At 34.2% G+C, this 17136-nt stretch overlaps 1 protein-coding gene and 1 long non-coding RNA gene across 2 annotated transcripts in view; one reads left to right on the top strand and one right to left on the bottom strand.

The window, feature by feature from the left end:
• Positions 1-17136, top strand: part of dpr1 (defective proboscis extension response 1) — a 637236-nt gene that overhangs the window by 578579 nt on the left and 41521 nt on the right. Inside the window, exon 5 of the mRNA XM_033480167.2 lies at positions 7038-7135. Coding sequence (XP_033336058.1) covers positions 7038-7135 — 98 coding nt within the window. The remainder of the gene's footprint in view (positions 1-7037; positions 7136-17136) is intronic.
• The window catches only part of LOC143260240 (uncharacterized), a 34622-nt gene that overhangs the window by 5906 nt on the left and 11580 nt on the right, over positions 1-17136 (bottom strand). Inside the window, exon 2 of the long non-coding RNA XR_013034362.1 lies at positions 16775-16857. This is a non-coding gene — a long non-coding RNA (uncharacterized LOC143260240). The remainder of the gene's footprint in view (positions 1-16774; positions 16858-17136) is intronic.

Genomic DNA, 17136 nt, shown 5'->3' with positions numbered 1-17136 from the left:
CCTCATGCATTCTAACCAGCTCCGCCGATCGCTATCTCTTTTCTCGCGTTCGAGAATCTTTCACTCGTACCGACGTGCATTCCAATTTCAAGGGATTCCGCTGAGCCAACCTGCCGTCGACTTTACATCCTCGATGCGAGCCAATGGCTTAAATTGTGCTGTACGTAATCATACTTGCGACGAGAATAAACATTTTCTGTCTCGATCGCGTCCAAGCGGAATGAGATACAAAATTTCCTTCTCGGGCAGGTCTAATAAAAAACGCAAAGTTTTGAATATTTTTTTCCCTGTTAATCTCGTCACAAATGCATGAAATCTACAGTCTAGTAATTAATAAACCGCTTAACCCTTTGCAGTCGAAGCTATTTTAACTGTAAGTATAAAATCATTTTTCTCAGTTATAGTGTTTTTATTTTATATGATAAAATGCATTTTATATGATAAAATGCATTTTATGCATATGAAATTAACTCTTGGGACTCGCACAATAGTTTTAACTGTAAATATAAAATCATTTTTCTCACTTATAGTGTTTTTATTTTATATGATAAAATGCATTTTATGCATACGAAATTATCTCTTGGGACTCGCATAACAGAGACAGAGAGAGAGAGAGAGAGAGAGAGAGAGTGTTTTAACTGTAAATATAAAATCATTTTTCTCAGTTAGAGTGTTTTTATTTTATATGATAAAATGCATTTTATGCATATGAAATTAACTCTTGGGACTCTCACACGACAGTTACACCCTTAAGAATTTTTTAAATCTAAACTTTGTTAATATAAAAATTATCTTAAAACGTGATGTAACAAATTTTCGTGGTGCCTCTGAGTCACCACTCGAGTGCAAAGGGTTAAAAGCGGTCGCATGAAAGATTCTCGGATGAGAAACTTCGTTTTTCCATTTAGAATTTCAAATTAACAATTCGAGTGCTCTGCTTTTATGAATTTTTCGTGCTCAAGGTCACGCGAAGAGTACATGTGTGTAAATGCAATGATAAGGAGAGATAGTCATATGAGCCGTTTATTTTGAAAGTGGCCTAAGTCCATTTATTTTAAAATCAAGATATTTAAGGTTTTTACGTTTTAATAAATTTAAAAATATTGCTAATTGATAACATGGTGGTATAATGTTTTTGTATTCCCAAGGGTCACTGCGTTCTTTCAGCTTTGCTGACATGAAATTATATGTATAACGTAGAAATGTGAATATTAAAATAGCTAGCTCGGTGTTTTTGAAAAATCACTTAGGCCACTTTCAAAATAAACGGCTCATATATGTCTCAAATCAACACGTGCATATGGATTGAAACTTGAAGTGACACTATCGGACAGAACTTTCCGCTATATATATATATATATATATATATATATATATATATATATATATATATATATATATATATATATATACCGGAATATATTTATTAGATCTATATATATATATATATATACCGGAATATATTTATTAGATCTATATATATATATATAGATCTAATAATCTCTACCTTGAACAACAAAATATTCCGTCTCAGTTCCGCCGAAGCGGAGATTTGAGTTTGAACGCCGGCAGCGATGTTCGTCTTCCTTGTTCGAGGGGATCATTAAAATGCAGCTAATTTAGCCGGCATTAAAATGATTATTTCTGAAAGGTTATTTAGTGGATGCGCGGGAGGCCGTGAGGTATACCGGGACACCATTACGCAACCCTTAAACGATCGTTATTAGTCCCCGAGGTACAATACGTTGCGATGGTGTGCGATGACACTAACTACTGAAATACGGCAGGTAAATGATTAATCAATAATCCATTGGGAGCAAGTTTGCCGGGACTTCTTTACGAGCCGCGGTGTCATGCAACTAGTGCATCTGACGTCAAATTATTTGCTTGTTGCCCGAGAGGATACTCGTTCGAACATCTACCGACCAATCGGCGTTCGTTGCCCGCTCGCTCGACGAAACACCGTTTTTGCTTTATTACGCGTGTCAAACGGAATTTCGACCAGTAAAAATTACGCGGCGACCGAGTTCGTTTAACGGCCGCTTTTCATGCGGGTTTAACTGCCCGCTTCCTTGCCGTAACGTCTGCGATCATTTTTACTGCTGTTTTCTCGTTCTTCGTTTCGTTATCGATCATTGAACCGCCGGTTTTATGAATTCGTTGCAGCTCGTTGCAGCTTCGCCGCGCATTCTACTATGTTGCAGTTCCGCGTGCATTTCGATTCTCTGCTTAAATCTCTTTGTTCTTTTGTTTGTTTAAGAGTATTGATTTGTACGATTCCGAATCGTCGAGATATGCGCTGACGATTGGAAGATATGATTATGATAGTGAAAATATGAATTCTCTAATTCGCGATCATTATTGTCAGGAACATATTAAACAAAATGCGAACTTAGAATTTCGGGAAGTGATTATTAGACCGTGGATTTTATAAATTTTTGACAAAAATAACTAGATAAATGTTTACAAAGCTACTGCATTTTTTATTTCGCATAAAAACCCACGGTCCAATGATTATTAATATAGTTCGTCTATTTCCTTGATTTTTCTCCTTTAATCGTTACAGAATATCCGGATCATTTATTTGTGTCGACAAAATTTTATGAACAAGAATAGTCGTTAGATCTTTTAAACAATTTTAAAAAATTTTGCTAATAAAATAAATTGCAAACGAGCATCATTCTTGTCAGCGTTTTACTTTTATCATCTAGCTGCAACTAGAAGAATAGGAATACTACATATGAGCCGTTTATTTTGAAAGTGGCATAAGTCCCTTTTTTTTTAAATGAAAAGATACCGTTCGATTGTAATTAGTGTTACCATTAACTCGATCTTTTTGAAAAAGTGACTTATGCCACTTTCAAAATAAACGGCTCATATTATCATTAAAATGCAGCTAATTTAGCTAATAGTACTACATAATACTACGTATTAAGTATAAGTCGTCAATTATGTCCAAAAGAATCGAACTAAAATATTTTTATTCAAAGAATGCAGTGACACTTGAGTCGAAGAATCCGCTGAACACTGCGACCTAAATGATCAATCTAAATCAGGGATGTCAAACTCGCGGCCCGAGACGAACATTTTTGATGTCAAGTATCAGGACGTAAACAATAATATTATATTAATTAACAAATAATATATAATATAATATATTAATTAATTAATAATATTATATATGTTTATTACAATGTACTAGTCGAAATAAAAATATTTGTTTCTATGAACATTGACATTTTTTTGCGGCCCACCTAAAGTTAAGCATTGTTTATTTATTATTGTGGCCCAAGTTAGCTTTCGAGTTTGACAGCGTTGATCTAAATCGACATTTTTGTGGCGGTGACACAATGAGCTGCGAAGCGTTAAAGAATTTAATAGTGGATCCGCGGCGGCAACAAATTATGGCGATTTAAGCCGTTTAATCGCGGCGTGTTGTGAACATCACGTGCGATTACGCTTTATAACGTGTGCCTGGGTGTTCAATAAAAAGCAGCACACGACTGTCGACGTAAACAGGACGGAGAGTGTATCACGTGTCAAAGGGTAGCGTCATAAACTAAGTCCGACGATCGTGTTCACCTAATCGTATTATCGCCGCGACGTGCTTGTACATCATTCGTTCGGCGGTCGTAATAATGGCCCGGTACGTTTCTCCCCGGGCGTTCTGTGACGTTACAGGAACACTGTGTCCAGCGTGAGTAAAACAAATGGTTTCCTTGGAGAGCAGTGCTTCTGTTCGCGGTTAAACGTTTTTGCGTTTGACTCTCGAATCGATAAGAACACCGTACAAATAGTTAATTGAAGTCACGTCATTTTCGCTCATTGATATTAATTGTTAACACGGCTACGCGATAACTTTAAAATGACTGAGGCATAAATTATTATTTACATTCATATATAAATTGATATATTATATAATTATATTATTATTGTATTATTATATTGTTTATATTATATTATATTATATTATATTATATTATATTATATTATATTATATTATATTATATTATATTATATTATATTATATTATATTATATTATATTATATTATATTATATTATATTATATTATATTATATTATATTATATTATATTATATTATATTATATTATATTATATTATATTATATTATATTATATTATATTATTATATATATTATATTATATTATTATATTGTTATAATTGTATTATATAAATCGTTATTATAGTGCTGTTGTTTCCTTAACTTAACTAATTGCTGATGAGAATACTTATTACTGAATTAATAGTATTAATTTTTGCTGGCTTATATGTCGTTTAACAGCTTTATTTTCATTTCTATTTTTTAAAACATATTCAGTGGAATTCGATCATTTAATTAGTACTACCGTGTAGGGTATAGTCTTAATTTAATTTATAATTTATATCTTTATGATTACGATTTAGGAATTCAATTGAATATTTGTACTTTTATACGTAATAACCGTATTTCATAATTACAATTGTATTTCATAATTATATCTGTATTTCATAATTATATTTGTACTTCATAATTGCATTTACATCTCATAATTATACATATATCTTTCATTGTTGTATCATTTTATATATTTCATATACTGTATCATTTTATGATTATATTGTTATTTATAAATATTATTGAGAAATGGATTCCGTTACTTATTCTGTATCGAATATTTATAAATGCCTGCATTCGATCGGACAATATATTTTTCCGCTTTTCGTTGCATTCTGTTCCACACAGTGCGATATTTAGCTTTTACCATGTACAACGCGGCGGGAAAATGTCGGATGCGCGTGAGATAAGTAGTATGAAACTTTTACTCAAAGATCAGTCTGGTTATATCTTTGCAAATATTGGCTCGCAAACTTACAATCCTGAAGCTGTATACCGGAACGAATCGTATCTTCCAAAGCAAATGTTTGTTCTATTCCTTTACGCTTCGGAAAATTTTTCAGATCGGCGGCCAGCGATTCCAACGTGCTTCTCTTGGATATGTATACTGTTCTGCGCCGTGATTGTTTGATTAGTTTCGCACGTTCGAGATATAGAATGCTCGAGAAGAATAATACCCGTTGTTGGCGGAAAAACGATCCGGCAATTCTCATCTATCTTTGAAGCTTTTGTTTCGATCGCTTCTTTCGAATGTTTTCTGACATTCTTCGAGTAGATTTTATTTAATTGTTGATAGTTCAGTGCGTTGGTATTTGTGTGTCTTCTACATTACACAATTTTTATTTTACTGTCGCACTCGTCTTACCAAATTTTTGTAAAAATAAAGTCTGACAGACGTTTAGAATATGCAATTGAAACCACTGCCTGCGGTAATTACAGCGTTCTTTATTTTTCTAATAAATTTTGCAGTTTGCATTAATTTGCAAGTTTTGTTAATTGCGCTAATTTGAAATATTTTGTGAACATTTTTATTATATTTTAGAATTAAAAAAGTTGTATTACATTTTACCTGCGGTAATTAATTACAGCGTTCTTTATTTTTCTAATAAATTTTGCAATTTGCATTAATTTGCAAGTTTTGTTAATTGCGCTAATTTGAAATATTTTGTGAACATTTTTATTATATTTTAGAATTAAAAAAGTTGTATTACATTTTAGACTAAAATTTTAGAATAATTATTAATTTAATTAATTATAATTTTAGAATAACTTTTTAACAATATAATATAAAATCTAAATTGTATAAAATTGATTATTAATTCTTATCGATATATATATATATATATGATCTCTTGTATTTCGGAGATTTACTTTAATTGTTTACAAATTAACACGTAAACGTACAAATTTTGAAAATGCTGCTCGATTTTGTTGAAAATTGCAGTCGAATCAGGAAGTAAAAAATATAAGGAATAATGTTTGATCTTATAAGAGATTTGTTCAACGTGATGCTTTTATATATATGAATTTCATACGTATTTTCTCTACCGTGAAAACTTAAGTTGGTAACGAAGGGGTTGACGTCATTTATTTCCATTAAACCCGAGCTGCAGGAAGCCTTGGATTATATTAAAACGTAAACGAATCAATGGATGCCCACAACTTTATAAAATGCGCTGATGTTTACTTCATTTAACCCTGACATACTAGGATCAATTTATTCGACGCTATTTCTGTCGCTATTATAAATCAAAGAAATTATGATTTAGGATCTGTGCGATCTGAAAACCACTCCGCATTAATAATTTAACGTTAACGTTACAGATACTGTTGTTCTTGAAATGAGTTATTAATTTTCTAATCTTACGCCACTCGACTTTTTTCATTCTACTATATTTTATTGTTTCATTAAAAAAAGAAAGAATTATTACTGGCCATGGCATAGTATTTAACATTGTTCGATACAACATTTGTTTCATTCAATTGTTAAAAATCGTTTCGTGCGAACAAAATATCTGCAGATATATATTAAATCTATTACATATTAATGTAATAGATATATTAATATAGATATATTAATATTAAATATTATATTAATAGATATTAATAGATATATTAATATTAAATATTATATTAATAGATATTAATAGATATATTAATATTAAATATTATATTAATAGATATTAATAGATATATTAATATTAAATATTATATTAATAGATATTAATAGATATATTAATATTAAACGTAACAAAGAATAAAGAATAATAAAAAATGATTTCTCGACGAAATAATAATCCTAAACGTGCACAAATCTTGTCGATGTGTACGCAATTAACTGTGCAACGAAATAATTATAATTTCCATGAATTTATGTTGGTTCAAGATATTGCGAATATTGCGAAATTCAAGATATTATTGTACACGAATTATGGAAAAATCTGGTATATGCATTGTGCTCGGTCGCACCAGCGGCGACCATAATTTGTTATTTTTCCCTCATGAAAGCACAGTCGAATGCCTCGATCAGTGAATTCGTTCGCCTCGTGCGCAACAAGCCCGCATTTAAAAATCAGATTTGAAGAATACGGTTCAAATATTTCTCGCTAACGTGAATACCGCTATTTCGTTTTATTGCAGATTGAGTATCAGTCATGCGAAACTACACGACTCGGGAATCTACAGTTGTGTGCCCACCGTGGCGCAGAAGGCCAGCGTCAACGTACACGTTATCAATGGTGAGTGAACTATAAAATATGCATCTACACGTTTCTGCCGGCTCTAATGTATGCCTTACAGAAATTAATACGTTAAACGTTACATCGATATAGATTACGCTAATTTTATGCTGTACTTGTGAGCGTGTTATACGCTGTTTTCTACACGGCACGCTAATCAATTGCATTATGCAGCACAATAATTAATGATACGAACGTTAATTAATCATTAATTTTACTATTCTCCTTTAATGCTTTTTATTGTAAGAACATCCTCCATTTTTATATTTTTCCAGCTAACATTTTAACATTATTCTACTTACTTTTTCTGTTTAAAATTATCTTTTATATTGTTATTGTTATTGTATATTGTTTTCTTTACAACACTTTCAGGCTATGAAAATTGTCTCTTCGATTTAACAAATATTTTCAATTGATTAAATTCCTTAATATTTTGTATGAATCCATGATTAGCTTCATATTTTGTTATAACATTATTGACGTGCAGTTTTAGTTTCCTATCTTGTAAATTTCTTCACGCTTTAGTTTACAATGATTTGCTTGAAATAAAATTCAAGGGGAGTCGTAATAAAGCAATTAGTTAAACATTAAAAATTGAGTAATTCTTTAATTATATATATATATTTTTTTAGTTTTTCTAATAACGGCGCGTTAATATTGATCTTTCGTTTTCTATCGATTAATATTCACGAAGATTGAAGGAATAAGGGCACGGGATAAAAATAATTCAATGACACTGTAATCAAGCCGTATTCAGTCGTACGCGTGGTCCACGAATTTTTAAATTGGATCTACGCTTTTTATTTGTTGTTACATGTAAAATCAGTATCGCTTTGATTGCATCTCGAATTTTTCCGGCCCACGAATATTAGCGAATAAGTCGAAACAATTATATTTCCACTGATCATTTTCCACTTATTGATTCGTTCAATTTTCTGTTTTAATCAGGGTACAAATATTGTTCTCAATAAAATTCACTGCATTATCTTCCATTTCAGTAAGCACGCAAATATCATACTAAATAACATTCACTGTCACATTCCATGTTAATAACCATACAAACACGATTCCAAATTAATTTCGCTGCATTGTTTTCTACAGCGATAAAAACACAAACATGTTTTTAAATTAAATGCACCGCGGTTATCTTCGGCTTCCGTAACCATACTGTTCTTGTTTTTATCTCTTAATTACTTCCACGAATGGCAATGTTTTAATTAAAATCCTCGCTGCCAAAGCCGCGGATAAAAGACGAAAAAAAGGGTGATATCGAAACCCTAAAAAATTCTAGCAAAAAATGTAAAACGAAGAAGCTTCATTATTTTATAGAATATGAAGGCTGTTAATTGATTTTGCAGAGCGTTAATTGTGCGTTGTACTGTCGGAACTCGCTCTAATTGCAAGCTCGGTATTAATACTTGATGTATTTAGCGGTGTGATTTCTCCACGTTTTCGAACAGTACGATTTTGTTTATCATTCCTTTTTCGCTGGTAACAAATCGAAGAGACGCGGCTGTCGATTGTTTCGTACAAGTTTTCCAAAAGAAAAAAGAAAAAACATCAACGACAACGGGAAAATGTTATACTGACCACCGTAATGACAAGGCAGCCGTGTGTGAACGTTTCGGGGGACGGATACCGTTTGCCCGGCGAAAATGTCAATTATTACGAGACAGGTGCATAACAACGCCGAAAGCGGTTTAATTATGCGATACGGGCAACGCGTTCGTTTTCAACCTGTTCCGGTTTTCAAACTCCTGACGGGTTAATAGATGTTTTCACCGTTATTTCGTCTACTGGTATTATTATCCCGTTCAGTTCCGAGCGAATCGCTCGCTGTAAACGTCATAACCACCGCAAACCAGTGATAATCACCTATTAACTGGATACTTGTGTAACGATGACTGCTTAGTCGACTGTAGTCATTGTGAAGCGGTCTTCGTGGCCGTAATTTTCATCCGAATTATTTACCGTTAATCGGCTCCAATCTGAACTCCCACTCTGCGGCTGATATAAATTAATCGTCGTTTCAAGGTTTGGCACTCGACAAAATAGAGAGCGATCTGCTGTAATATTTATGGAACAGACAATTCAATTGTCACCGTTCTCGTAATACGTGTATCATGAATCTTTGTGCAAAAATGCTGAATTTTTGCATCGGTTCCGTAAAAGTCAGATTGACAGTCTTTATCATCGCGTTCACAGTTTCTACCGTTGTTTCTTTGTATTCCATTTATTACTAATAATATTTAATATTTTAATATTAATGTGATATTAATAATAATATATTATTATATAATATTATTAATATTATTATTATATTAATATAATAATATATATATTATTATTATTATAATTATATATATATATTATATTAATATATATATATATATAATTTATATTATATTTATATTATATTATATATATAAATTATTATTATTATTAATATATATTATTATATAATAACTGAGAGATCAATTTCTTTCATTCTGTAATAATTCCAGCGAGTTATTTATTTATATTTTCATTTTCTACCCATTTCGATAATAAAATAATATTCACAGAATTAAAATAATAAGATTCATAAATTGCATAAAATGCATATCTGCAAAATAGAAAAATAATCTGCAAAATACCGCTATGCACATGCAACAAGCATCGCGCGAGTAGTTATCAGTTTTTAAAAATTAGAACACTCCGTAATTGAGCCGTTTATTTTGAAAGTGGCATAAGTCCCTTTGTTTTTAAGTCGATATATTTAAAGGTTTGCGTTTTAACACGTTTAAAAATATGGATGCTAACTTCGAGAAGATTTACTTGTATTTGTTATCTCAGGATACTGACATTTTTCTCAGTATAAATAATTTCGTACAAACATTCAAAAATCACCGCTTTTCATTACGGTGAAGTGACTTATGCCACTTTCAAAATAAACGGCTCAATTGACAGCGTTGAAATTAGTAATTGACAAGCATTATGGTTTTGATTAAAGTTAAAAGTAACACTCGAAAAGTGAATCACGGTAAATAATTTCCTTTCGATTTCTTGGATCGGGGAAGTATTTCGAACACGTTCATTATCCGTGGATCTTTCTGTAAGATAAAATTTGTCCGAGATAATTGCAAGAAGCAGAAATCAAATAAAAGCGAATTGTTTCTTTCGATAATTTTGATCGGTCAAAAATAGTCAACCGATACCGAAAATATTCTTTCGCATACATAATAAATATCCATCGATTTCGTAAGAGTATTCAGTGCCGGAAACAGCGCGTCGCGCGAAGATGCTATAATTTTCGGGGAAAAAAAAGTGAAAGGTAATTGTCCCGATTTGGGAAGCAGAAATGCGAAAAAGTTTCTTTGTGCTGGCTTGAACGATCCCTTTGACGGTTCAGACATATTATTAATCACAGCAATCTCAGCGCTATCGAGCGATCTTATATGTGTTCGCCTGTGTCACGCCGTCGCTGATGTCTCCCGATAACTTGTACCCGTTCGAGACCTCGAGCACAGTACATCGTACATACTCCGCAAACTCCACTCTCGTATCGTCGCTAGGTATAATATACATATATCCTGCAAGTTGAACATTAATGATAACCGAGTGTTCGAAGCCAAACACGGGTTGTCAACGGGAAAGTTTGCCGGGAGCGCGGCTGGATTTAAAAACGGCGAATATTTCGACGAAATATTTACACGTTACGCAGAGTATTTGCTTTTCTACGGATGACACGGTGCCGTTCCAATATTGACGAATATAAATTCGATCGGGACTACGCGAGACTATCGTGCGTTTGCCACGCATGGTTACAGAAGCTCAACGCAACAATTACAAAAGTAAATAGCATTGCTGTATCGCATCCGGAAAATTGGTGCGTCGACCTCGCCTCGTCTCAGCAATCGGACGATCTTTTTTTAGGTAAAAAGCGATCTCCGCGCTTTTCACGCTGTTTTAATGTTTAAAATCTGATATTCGAACGATAAGATCAGGTGAGAAAAGTACAGTGAGATGAATCAGTAGTATAAGAGAAAATTTGCCAGCTCACAAAATTGCAATGCGAAAAGTGCACTTATAAATGCACTTGCAATGCACTTGCAAATATTAATGGTAATATTTTGTACACCGAAAATCCATATATTATTTCATTTTCTTTTGGCCGATTCGATTTAAAGTCGCGCGATCTTTTATAATTAATACCTCGACTCGTCGATCATCCTGTTGCACTCATTTGAACAACCTCCAATTACTATAATTATTTTTGCAAATGCATTGTAATCAGTCTTCCATGGTCTCTGTTGCAAAATCAGTTTTTTAATCGCGGATACTGAGGATAAATCTTGAGAAAAGAATTTGAAAAGAAAACTGTGAAAAAAGCACTTTATTATTATTTATTCGAATAAAATTTTATTCGGATTTTGTATCTAGACGAATCTTAGTTCGAATATTTATTCGATGGTGTCGAATCAAATTTTATTCGAATTAAGTTCGTATCTAGATCAATTTTTATTCGATAATATATATATATATATATATATATATATATATATATATATATATATATATATATATATAAATATTATCGAATAAAAATTGATCTAGATACGAATTTAATATATACATATATATGATATAATATAATATAATATAATATAATAATAATAATAATATATTATTATTATTATTATTATTATTATATTATTAATATTTATATATATATATTTATATATAAATTTTATTCGTTGGCTTTTACCTCGTATCACACGAATAAAATCTTTCCCAACTCTGACAGAAACCACGTGGACATTTATCTCCGTCTCTAATCATTTCAATCCATCGACCATAAGACAATATTCTCAAATAATTTAAACATTTTCCCTGTCCAGCATTTGATCTACAGGTTTCCGTGACAAATAATGCATAAAATCTAGCCATAATTTGAGGTAATCGTGGTGTATGTCAAGGTTATTTGTACGTCCGCATAGCGATCGTATCACCATGACATTATCTCGTCCCATTGAGGCACTTCCCGCGAAAGGCTGTTCACAGCTGTTAGCCGCCACTGGATCACCGGGTAAAGGAACGGCAACAATACCTGCACCCGAAGTCCATTGAAGAATATTTTAATGGCGTGTGGCAAGCGACGCTCGTTCCAATTTCATTCAATTCTGGCTCCCTTTTGTCTCGCGGTGGAGCAGAGGTCTTCACAGTGTGTCCCGCGCTGTCCGGCGGAGAAAAAGGCCGCCGTTAGTCGAAAGCTTCCCGATCGACACGTGCAAACAGATGCATTCGGCGTTTCCCTTCGGCGACACGCTCGACGTCGACGCGTTCGACGTCGTCGCGTTCTCGAACGCGTGACTTCCGCGTTGGATTACGCTCGCCGATGACAGTGTTCCTTCCTTTCGACCCGGCCTTTTCTGCCACGCAGTGATCTCAAGTGTACAGAGTCTATTTTAATTGAAATACACACACACACACACACACACACACACACACACACACACACACACACACACACACACAGTTGTTTCTCTGCGAAGACCGTAGCAATCGCATTATTCGATCTTCTATGTGCATGTATGGAGAATTCTCTCAAATATCTTTTCATAATTCGCTCGTTTATTTTCGATGTTTTCTCAACAGACTTGCGTCGGTCACATTGGAGTCGTGTTTATTCAATTATATTGTGATTCGATTATGTAATTTAATTACGTTGCGTTTCTGTTACATTGTCTTTCAATCACGTAATTCAATTACGTTGTGTTTCAGTTATGTAATTTAAGTACGTTGTAATTCAATTATGTAATTTAAAGGTTTCAGTTAATTCAGTTATTAATTACTTTAATCATGAGTGCAGTGGAAAGACAATGCACAATGGAAATACAATGTAATTGAGATACAATGTAATGGAAATACAATATAATTTAAATACAATGTAATTACAATACAGTGTAGTGAAAATACAATGTAATGTAAATACAATATAATTTAAATACAATGTAATTACAATACAGTGTAATATAAATACAATGTAATTACAATACAATGTAATTGAGATACAATGTAATGTAAATACAATATAATTTAAATACAACGTAATGTAAATACAATGTGATTACAATATTATACAATGTAATGGAAATACAATGTAATTACAGCACAATATAATGGAAATACAATGTAATTACAATACAGTGTAATGGAAATACAATGTAATGGAAATACAATGTAATTACAACACAATATAATGGAAATACAATGTGTAATTACACTACAATATATTGGAGAAACAATGTAACAGAAATGCAATTTAATTGAAATGCAATGTAATCGTAATACAATGCACGATATACATCTCTGTGTTCGTTAATTCAACAACATTCCAATGAAATAAAAAATTTAATTATTCTTTGCAAACGAAATATATTCATTTAATCGCGAAACATTAACTTCGAACTATTTTACTTACGATTAACTGATAACAGTATCAAATCAGCCGTAATTATATCTGCGTAACATAGTAACATATAAAACAAGCATATAAAACTTTATCACAGAAAGGCTCGCAATTTTTCAGACAATGGCAACGTACCGTTCAACACGCGTTCTATTCATGCTGGTTCTGCCGTGCGACGAAATCGTGAATCGTGGGTCAACCGATAAGCCTTCTAGAGAAGTAATAACTTTCCGTGTTAGGAAGCACGCTTTTCGGATCACTGTGCGACCGATCGCTGCGCGTATATCCCGTGCCGTTGGCTCCGCGGATAGTAGTTCCGCGGAGCGATCGATGCGTTTGACAGATTAATTAGATCCCATGCGTTTTCTCGAATGATGTGTAGTGCGCGCCGCGCTCGATGGAAAAAAGGCCGGCCCGGCAACGTCCCGGCCCCGTTTTTTCCCTTTTCCTTGTCCAAAGACCGAGCAGGACGATAAGATCGTTTTGTTTTTAATGCGTCCGCTGACAGGAGGAATCCGTTCCGAACGGCTGACAGGCCCGTGATTGAAGGCTTCGACGCGACCGATTAGCCCCCGTTAAGCTCGCTTTTCTCTCAGACCCGGGGCAGTCCGTCGCTTTTCCTCGCGTTTTCTTTTTTGGCCGACCGACCGGCATCGTTGCGCCGCGACTTCATTTCATTGCCGCGCATCGAGTGGACGTCTACTTAATCGTCGAATACCATTGGCGGCACGGCACGACCGTGTTCGAACGACCACGCGCACTCGAAATTACAATAAATACGAGTGTATCGAGAGCTCGTTGCATCGACGCGATAACGATATCTTCGACGGTAATGGACGAGTCGCGGAATTCGTCGACGCGCGTGGAGCGCAGCTGCTCGATTCGGCCATCCTAAACTCGTAGACGGTGCTTTCGTCGGTGGTCGAAACCGTTCCAGTAAAATCATTTTACAGTGCGCTATTTTTCGCGGCAGGCTATTCTCGTTAAAAATAGAAACACGGTTTCGTTTCGTTTCTGTTCCTTAGAATCGACTTGGAATATTTCTGTTTCGTGTAAAAATCTAGCAATCGATTAAAATTCTAAAAACATATTATTTACAACCGTGAAGCAAATGTGAATAGACTATTGAGAATAGGAAGCTTGAAAAAATGCTCTTATAAAATATGATAAAAATGTCGCCAACGAGAAGCTATGAATTCTGTGAATTTATATGTTACAATTTTAAGTAATCGTGTCCATCAAATTAATTCCAGAAACGAAATGACGAGAGAAACAAATTTTAGTCCGAATTGACGCCAGATTTGCGGAGCATAAAAAACAGCTGTTTCATATCGATTTGTAAAAGTAACAATAAGACATTTATTCTGCTTTTAACTAATATTATTGTAACATTTGTCGTAAGTAACATATAAATTGAACAAATTCATATCGTAAGATATGAATAATCGTAAATTAAAAGAGCGAAGCGTTTAATGCTTATCAAGTTTATTATTAAAAATCTCCATCGAAGCCGGTGCTCGAGAAACGTTCGCGAGAGTCGATTCGAAGATCGCAGACCGGAATTTTTCACCGATTAAACGTCCAATCAAGCCGACCGGAGATCATCGAGGTCGTCGAGCAAGCGAAAGGCTAAGGAGCGCGAAGGGTCCAAAGGCTTTAACAAGATTAACAGCAATATCTGCAGCCTTGCGAATCACTCAGACGCCAGCTCGGTAACATTTAACCCTTGGATGAGACGCATACCAATGCGGCGTCTCGTGCTATCACCCACGACCACCGTCGCTTCCTTACACAGCCCGCCATCCACCCTTAAACTCCACTCACGAACCACTTCTCGCCCCCTTGCAGCTCATTCTCCCAAGAGCAACCCTGCTACCTACAATTAGACACGGCCTGCAACATGATCCAAGCAAGCATCGATCGTTCTTGCTGCAAAGTGATCACGGGTTCCCGCATTCTTCTAGCGACACCCTTCTAAACGTTGCACTTAATACGTTAATACGATCTGAAGTAGGCACTTTTATTTCTGCACTTCCTTGTGTCTTACTTTTTTAATTTTTTGCTGGACTTCACTATGCTTTGTTCATCTTCTTTTCGTTCTAACACCGTTTCATGTTCAGTTTCGACACTGTTTCGCGTTCGTTTCGTTTCAATTCTGTGACATCGTTTCATCTTTATTTTGTTTTCATTTTTACGCTGTTTTATTTTATTTTTACGCTCATTTTATTTAGCTGCTTTTTTTATTTTTAGCGTTTCTTCTTTAGTTTGTTTCAATTCTATCGTATTTTCATGGAAACTATGCGAATGCAACTTCACATTTCTGTTCGAATTAACAATCGATGCTTCGATAGTTAATATTGGGTTGGCAACTAAGTAATTGCCGATTTGTTCAATGAAATAAGAAATTTCTTTTTACTTGGGACGAAGTTTAATCTGTAATGTATTTCCCATTTTGTTCGATGACCTTTTGCCATCTCTCTGACAACTTGAAAATTCCACGCTCGTAGAAAGTCTGATCCTTTTCGGCCAAAAACCGAGTCAAGTGAGATTTTACAGCGTCATCGTCGTTAAAAGTTTTACCACGAAGGGAGTTGTCCAGGGATCGAAATAAGTGGTAATCCGATGGCGCGAGATCAGGGCTATATGGTGGGTGTAACATCAATTCCCAACCAATATCCATAAATTTTTGCCGAGTGGACAAAGACGTGTGCGGCCTAGCATTGTCTTGGTGGAAAATGACACCTTTACGATCGACCAATTCTGGTCGCTTTTCCTTGACCGCTGCATTCAATTTGTCCAGTTGCTAACATTCACGGATAATAAAAAATAACATAATAATAATAATAATAATCTTATAATATAACATTTACGGATATCATAAAAACGGGAGTGAGAGACATCTATAACTGAAATCGGTAATTACTTAGTTGCCAACCCAATATATGATTTTCTTTTCAAGCAAACGATGTTAAAGATATTCATTTCTCAACGTACATTTATTGGTATAACTAAGAACAATTTGAAATCGAATCAGCTTAAAACTTCCCTTAAGAACAATTCATTTTAAACGGTGGCACTTTCATTGTAATGTATAATAACGTATTTATATATATATATAATAATAATAATAAAATGTATTTAATGATACATTTAGTGTATTGCAATTTGGGTTTCATTGATTCACTTACATTGATTTTCCGGCAATTTACCGGGATGATTATCGTCACTTATCGTCTCAAACAGTACGGCCGATCCAGCAACCCCGTTGCACCTGCAAAAGAAAAATTGCAAGATTGGTTTCCTGATACGTGAAATATTTAGCGGCGTTTCAGAACCGGGGCGCGCGTAAAAAGGAAGAACCGCGGTAGATAAATAAGAAAAAAGCGTCGGAAGCTGAAAACAAAGGGCGCGATAAATGTAAATGCATGCGACGGATATTATGTGCGGGGCCGCTGCGTCTCTGAAAAATGCATGCTTGCATTAGATACGATTTCACTGATGCATTTGTATGATAACCGGAGGCAACAACCGACGCTGACCCAGAACACCC

Source organism: Megalopta genalis, chromosome 11 (assembly GCF_051020955.1).
Source record: "Megalopta genalis isolate 19385.01 chromosome 11, iyMegGena1_principal, whole genome shotgun sequence".
Taxonomy (NCBI): Eukaryota; Metazoa; Arthropoda; class Insecta; order Hymenoptera; family Halictidae; genus Megalopta; species Megalopta genalis.
The sequence above is the reverse complement of the archived record's forward strand: the minus strand, read 5'-3'. Positions and strand labels throughout refer to the sequence as shown.